Genomic DNA, 7,347 nt, shown 5'->3' on the forward strand with positions numbered 1-7,347 from the left:
GTTTCCACTGTTTCAAACATACTCACATTTTTGTGATGAGACGTTAATAGGATGCAGATATTTAGATGTAAGTCATCTTAAATCGTACCTACAGCTCGGTCTGATTGGTTAATAGGTGGAGTGACACCAGAGGCCTGGCTTTCCATCCCGACTCAGAACAGCAGCCTTTTATCATTCATTAAATGGTCATAATGACTATGATTAATTGTTAATGACAGTAATATTTCCCTTATGTTTACCAAGTCACTTGAGTTACCTACACACTACTATATTATTGGCTGTGACATAGTCAATTACTGTAGCAGCTAAAACTCACCTTGTTCACCACCAAAATTATTCTGTTTAAAACAACTCCAGGCTGTGTGAGGTATCTCACCTGATCTCATCCAAAAGCCCTGAAAGACATTTTTTAACCTCAACAAAGCTCCCACATTTTCAAACTGAGGAACTGTAATATTTCAGGGCAGAGATGTCTCCCTGCAGCACAAAGGCTGAAGTATTACCTGGGAAACAATGAACCTTTTAGCTTTGATTAAATGAGTTCCAAAGACCATGAGCTTTGGTTAATTGGTTAATTGCTCTTTGTAACTTTTGAGTGAACTTTAAATTAACCTCTTAAGCTCCAGGGGAGTTCACAGCGCATTTGGATATGCTGTCTATTACAGAACAAATCCGCTAAGAATTGTCACATCAGGGACTAAGTTTGTTCTCCATCCCGGGAGATTGATGCTGATAAACACCTGTGACACAAAACAAATGTAGTCAGGTTTGAATCGGTCTACGCCATCGACTAGACCACACTTCAAACCAAGGCCGCTTCGTGTAGTGAGCCAGACAGCACTCATGCTGCATTAAAGGTTATTTTTCCCACACTGATATCAAAGGAAATATTCAAGAAAATATTCTCACAGGGGCGTCCTCAGTTGGCATTTCCTCTCAGAGTAGACAAACAACTCTCGGGACGCCGTCTGGTCTTTCTCCTCTGTCTTTCGCTCCCTTTCTCTCTCGTCTTCTGTTTTCCTTTCAGACCCTGTCATGCCACACATTTCTGCACTTATCCTGATTGTTAGTGTAACAGTAATAAAGCACAATGCTCTTCATGTCCGCCTGGTTTATGACTGCGATCCAAACCTTTACTTAACCTTTGAATAAAGAACCTTTTAAGTATACTTGGCCTGCCAGAGGAGTCTGCTTTTTGCTTTGCCTTTTTACCCTGAACACATCGCACACAGCTCTTGTTTAAGGAAGTATGCATGCTCTGAAAAATAGGGGGTCAGCCGGTGCATAGAGAGGTCCTCTGTGATTGAGCCTGCTTTGGCAGATGATGAATCAGAAGTCCTTCACATAGCTGATATAATGGTTTTAGTTAATAATCAAACCATTTTACTTTATTTACCAACACACAACAGACACATTTATTTGACTGGAAATACTCACTATACACTGAAAAAAAAAGTCCTTTGAATTTACTTGATTTAAATGTGTACATCGGTCCCACATGATCAGAATGTGGCCAACTGACAATAGTTTTTCTCTTTTTCTCAATTAATTATTGCTCGTCAAACCAAAATATTGCATTCACGTTAGCCTGTTTGAAAGAATCGTGTTGATTCAACACATTATTTTTCAGTTACTGTAATACCAATTTATTGTGTAATGTTAAAGCAATTTTATCATGTCCATGATACCTGAATTTCAACTGTAACTCCTACTTGATTTCTTAATGCTAATATTATTCAAAGGTATTGCATAACTTTTAAACAATTCCATTATGTTCCTGCTACCTGAGTTAGGTCTGTAAATCTAACTTGATTTGTTCAAGTTAACTCTATCCAAACATATTGTAGACATTGGTTCCATGTACTAGTTAAATGTGTGCAAATACAAAATCATAAATGTAAAAAAGCTGATATGCATTGACAAAAAAAAAGACAGTCAGTTCTGTACCCAAATTTGATGTATTGAGCCCTGCATCAACAGCAGTTGATTCAAACACAAATACACAACAATACAAGCCACACAACTGTTTGTAGTTCCACAGAACAGTGGATTTACAACAGAAAGAAATGCAAATTTTGCATGATGTGCAATGGATACACAAAACATATAACATGACCTTGCATTAACTGTTTTCACATTATATCGATAGAAGCAAATACAAACATATCTTCAGAGTGGATTAAGAAAAGCAAAGAGTTATAAACCCTGCGTAAACTGTTGTCACAGTATATTTAAAAGTGCAAAAACAAAATACTGTCAACTGTTATGACCAACACTACATTTTCAGGAGCAAATGCAAAACTGAATAACACTATCTCACTGAAGTAAACTAAACATGTCAGAAAGTGAAGAAGGCAAATTACAGCTAGTGCTTTGTTAATAAGTGTACTCCCAAGGTTATCCCTGCACTCACTATTTTCACAGTATGGACAACAGTATTTTCAAAGTGGATTTACAATTGAAAGAACAAATATCAACCCTGTTTTCCTTGAGGAATAAACACAGATATGTAAACCTTGTACAAGCCATTGTCAGAGGATTCAAAGTAACAAATTAAAAACAGCTGCTTTATTTGGTTAGTTGACTCAGAGCAGCAAACTAAAATGGCTACAAACCCTCTTTAAACTGTTTTCATAATGGTTTTATAATAGAAAATAGTGGCAACTTACAACAGTGGATTTACAAAAGAAAATGAAAAAGCAATCAAAATAGAACAGCAATACCAAAGATGCTGTTGAGGACAATTCAAATGTCCTTTTTTTGTTTGTTTATCGCTGGGAACACAGTGTCTCTGACCCCTAACACTGAAAGAGCCTGTTTTTTAGAGTGAGTGCTTTGTTAGAAAGTTTATCTCCATCCAGTTCCATGAAAATCTTCTGGACTACCTCAAAGGTAAAGCGGAGGTCAGCAGGGTAGCTGAGGTTCAGCGCATACATGAGTCCGAACAGCATAGCAACAGCTAATGCTACATTGTCTAGATCTTGCAACACCTTGATGCCTTCAAGGACAATTCCAATATCCTTAGGTTCATCACTTGAAGCATGTTCTTTAAGAACATAAATCCCAACAGTGGTGTCCTCAATGGCCTCGTTGATGGCGTTTTCATCCATGCCCTGTACAAAACAGACAAAAGTGGGCAAATAAAGGAAGGTAAATAAAAGCTATTTAACCAAGCCCCTATCAATAAAAGAATAAATAAATATGAAATTGGCTAGGCATAGTGACAGGATATAGACAAGGTAAGGTAAAAGTGAGAATGAGGGTAAATTTAAATAAAAGAACAAGTAACTACAGTTGAACATTAAAACAAATTTCAGCTGATGTTTAAATCACATGAACCCTGTTGTGGCCACCATACCGCCAGTCAAATTTTCATTATCATATTGGCAACTGACTTTTGTTTTATTATCTTTCAATTGCTTTACTCATGTCAGAGAACTGTGTAGCTGTTTAACAAAATGAAAAGGATGAAACATGAAAGAATGACACATTAAAGAATAAAATAAAAGATAAGATCAGGTGAGTAGTTTAAAAAATGTTGGATTGTAATAGAACAGCAATGGCCAAGACAGAGACAAAAAGAATGGTGACAGAACAGCTATTGAAACTATGATTAATTTAAACTGATCAATCATCAGATTGTTTTCCTTTTAAATAATCAATGATTTAGTTTAAAAAAAATATTGAAAATAATGAAAAACACCCACCACCAAGTCTCAAATTTGCTATGTTAGTTTAACTAACAACCAAGAAACATTGTATTGATTTTACAATGGTACGAAACAGATTAGCAAAATTATAATCCGTACATTTTATATTAATCAATGAATTATTTCAGACCAAGTGATCAAGTACGAGAACAAGGGAAGGATGGAAGATAAGGGGAAAAAGTAAGCACAGATTCGTGTACATACCACATATTCCCGCACAAGGTTTTCTGGATCTTCACCCATGTAGATACAGACTCCCTTGATGATACACTCTCGTCCAGTGTCTACATCATTACACTGAAAGGAGATTTTCTTGATTAGTGTCTTAATTCAGCCCATGTGCTTTAATTTAAAGTCAACTACTGGTGCAAACTGTCATATGGGTACATATTTCTGAGAATATAACACCAGGGTTCCTACAATGGTACAAGCTTTGATGTAAGCTCCAGATCATTATAATGATAAATAAGTAAATAGAGGAAAAGTTAAAACAGTCAAAAAGATGCACAAATAGTGGAAGGAAAAAGATACAAATGAATGCACTCATGGTCTCCCTGGCTCTCTGTACAATCTGTATGCCCTTCTTGCCAATAAATTATGTGGCAACTAAAACATTGTTCAATTTTACATTACCTTTCCACAATTCAAAAAAAAAGAATTTCTAAAAAATGTCAAAATTGTTAACATTTGTGGGTTTTTCATGACTGTGGGACTCCTGTATAACTTACATCAGCAATTTGTGCAATGATTGTTTTGAGCCTTGCTCCGAGCTGTCCTCCTCTCTTTTGGAACAGCCTTGTCAGGTTGTCAGAGTAGAGGTCCAGCTGAGACAGGAACTTGGACTGAAGTGGGATAGTGGTGATTCTCTTGAATTCAGCATTGATCTGAAAACAGGTAAAAAGCACGAAGGAAACAGAAAAAGGTAAGACATATTAGCAGTTTGCCAGTGTGCCAGTTTGCAAGTGTACCTAAGAAATTCCGAGCCTTACCTCACTAACTTCAAACAGGGCAGGCCACCTTGCCATGAAATCCTCCACCATTGGAACATCACGAACGACTTCATGTCTTCTGTGTGCGAAAGTCTTTTCCATCTTGAGTTTCACAACCTCTCTGTTATTCCTCTTCTTTACATCTAAGAGTAGAGCTTTCTGCATGGCCTCCAGACTCTCCTCAGTTTCTGATGATGGGTATGTCGGGCAAAAGTTCACCTCTGCCCTCTTTGCCTTTTTGACACCAAAGGCTGCGCTGCGCTGTCCTGCGGGTTTGTTTTTTAAAGAGTTCACTGTCACCTCTGGGCAGCCCAGTTTTCTCAGGTGTGTGCGGTAGTTAGACAGTTTGTACTTTAAACTGGTCTTCCATCCACCATATCCAGTACAGGACCCTTTCTCAGTTAAACATGGATGTGTCTTAATAAGACTCTGGGCTACCTGTTCCATCTCCTTATCACTGGCATAGACTTTATGCTGCACAATTTCCTGCACTAAACCATCAAGGATGGATGACTTCAACTTGGGATCTGGAATAAGTACAGTGCCATTTTGAATATAGGCCAAACTTGCCTGCTGAAGTTTTAATTCAGCATCGTAGGAAAACTTAGGCACATGAAAAACAGGAGGCCAAGAGGACCGTGAGCTTGTAGACTCACTCGATGAGAGTATATCTGTATCCACAGAGCCACCTGACAGGGACGAAGAGTCATTTACAGGGGAAGAAGTGAATGCTTGGGGTCTTAAGACTGGAATGAAAACAGAAGACCTTTCTTCATCATGCTGCATAGTAGAGGGCCTTGACATATCAATGACTTTAAGAGTACCTTTATCTTCAACTTCTGAAATTGAGGTAAGGTTAAGGAACTCATTTCCAAACAAAGAATCCATAAATTGAAGTTTAAAGTTGCCCTGAAGGCCACACTGTTTCTTCACTTCAATGATGAGGTCATCAACGGATGCAGGGAGTCCATGGGAGAGAGTCAACCTCTGAGAGCTGCCATCAGTCAAGACGATCTTCAGGATCACAGGAGTCCCCATCTTCAAAGCTGTTTACTCTGCACAGACACACACACAAAAATGATTAGATGTCAGACATGTTTACATTTTAGATTTCAAATTCAGTGGTAAAAACCTACTTTTCAATTAGAGTTCAACTGGTATGCAAATTTCTTAAATATTTAAAATAGAGTAGGATAGGAGAAGAAAAGGAGTTAAATTTTATACTTAATTATACTTACTTAGATACCTTTTAAAAGACAAATTTTAACTACATTTTAGGCTGATATTTGGCCAAATCACCTTTTTCCAATTCAAACCATCACTGCAGGTCAGTATTGTATATCTGGTCCATGTCAGATGTGGACAAAAATAAACTTTAAAAAAGTTTGTTGAAATGAATACCTCATGAATTCATATTTAAGCATTTTTAATGAATTTTAAAGGCCTAATACTATAAAATTTAACAAATATAAACAAAAATACCAAATAAGTGATAGATGCAGGGAGATGAAGGTGGTGCTGCACCTTCCTGTAACCATATTTAATAAAGTAGACAAAAGCACATTGTCATAAACAACCCCCCAAGTTGCTAGCGCACCTTTTATTTCAATATGCCTTTTCAAAGTCACCATGCGGGCTGATCCAATCCTGTAGTCAACTAGTGGATAAGCATCAAGGAGTTCACTGAGTGCAATGAGCGTGAATGTTCTTGTGGGTGCTGGGCTGAGTTCAAAGGCTCTATAATGCTCTCTGTACCAGCCACAGAGCTCTTTGACAATGTAGAATATACTCTCATGTAAAATACAGATTTGGTCAATTTCACTAAATTCAGGCAATCCACCTGCTGCTCTGTGGGCCAGTATCATTCCCTTCCTATAGGTTATGCCCTTGGTTGTCACACACTGTGCAAGGTGAACCTCATGTGTGTCAGAGAACTGTTGCCTGATGACTTGTGCTATCTCCTCTTTGAGCAAGTCTACTGGTAGAGTGGATACAGCCGAGACCTCTAGGTCAGATTTGCTCAGACATGGAGAGCTCAGATGGTAAGCAATCATCATCTGATGCTTTGAGGCTAATGAGAGGGGCACATTCTTGAAGCAGCTTGTGTGTCTGATAACCTGCTTAAAAAAGCTATGCTTAGCCTCAAAGCGCATTGTCCACAGCCCAACAACTGGACCAAACAGCCTAATCATCTGGGGATAGTGTTCCAAATAATGGTGTTTTGGTAGCAGCTTGATGTCAGGGAACAGCTCTTTGTATCTCTGCCTGTGCTCTACGATTTTACTTTCTAAAAAAGCCAGCGAGTCATCACTATGCACAGGGGCAACAACAAGCTCTGTTATGTCCTTCAGATCCATGAGAACAAGCCACGCAGCCTCATCTTCAGGTACATATGATCCAACCAAAAAAGGCAAGAACCGGAGCAAGCTCCAGTTTTCATGAGCGTTTCCCCCCACAGTTTTTCTGCTGGAGAAAGTTTGTGACACTACATGAGGTTTATTTGTCCTGTCAGCCCATTTGTAGGGAAACTTCAGAATAGCATTGTTCAGGTCATCTAATGTGAAAAGCTTTCTGGATATAAGTACTGTTAAGCAATGAGCTAGCTCTACTGGGATTATACCCTCAAAAACATCATGGGCAAGATCCGG

At 38.3% G+C, this 7,347-nt stretch overlaps 1 protein-coding gene across 1 annotated transcript; it reads right to left on the bottom strand.

Annotated features, from left to right (window-relative positions):
• Positions 1 to 2,026: 2,026 nt before the first annotated feature.
• LOC121605968 lies at positions 2,027 to 5,428 on the bottom strand. Its single transcript, XM_041936118.1, has 4 exons — positions 4,700 to 5,428; positions 4,439 to 4,594; positions 3,915 to 4,007; positions 2,027 to 3,113 (listed from the first exon to the last, which is right to left on the bottom strand). Exons 1-4 carry the CDS (start codon positions 5,144 to 5,146, stop codon positions 2,799 to 2,801), a joined length of 1,011 nt encoding a protein of 336 aa, XP_041792052.1. The 5' UTR covers positions 5,147 to 5,428; the 3' UTR covers positions 2,027 to 2,798.
• Positions 5,429 to 7,347: the final 1,919 nt, after the last annotated feature.

The sequence above is a fragment of the Chelmon rostratus genome, chromosome 4, assembly GCF_017976325.1.
Source record: "Chelmon rostratus isolate fCheRos1 chromosome 4, fCheRos1.pri, whole genome shotgun sequence".
In the NCBI taxonomy this organism is placed as follows: domain Eukaryota; kingdom Metazoa; phylum Chordata; class Actinopteri; order Chaetodontiformes; family Chaetodontidae; genus Chelmon; species Chelmon rostratus.

Coding starts and splice junctions, on each gene's coding strand:
- LOC121605968 (XM_041936118.1), bottom strand. CDS start 5,146: ATGGAACAGGTAGCCCAGAGTCTTATTAAGACACATCCATGTTTAACT. Junction 4,008..4,438: donor TCATTGCACAAATTGCTGAT/GTAAGTTATACA, acceptor ATCTCCTTTCAG/TGTAATGATGTAGACACTGG. Junction 3,114..3,914: donor ACCTTGTGCGGGAATATGTG/GTATGTACACGA, acceptor TGTTTTGTACAG/GGCATGGATGAAAACGCCAT.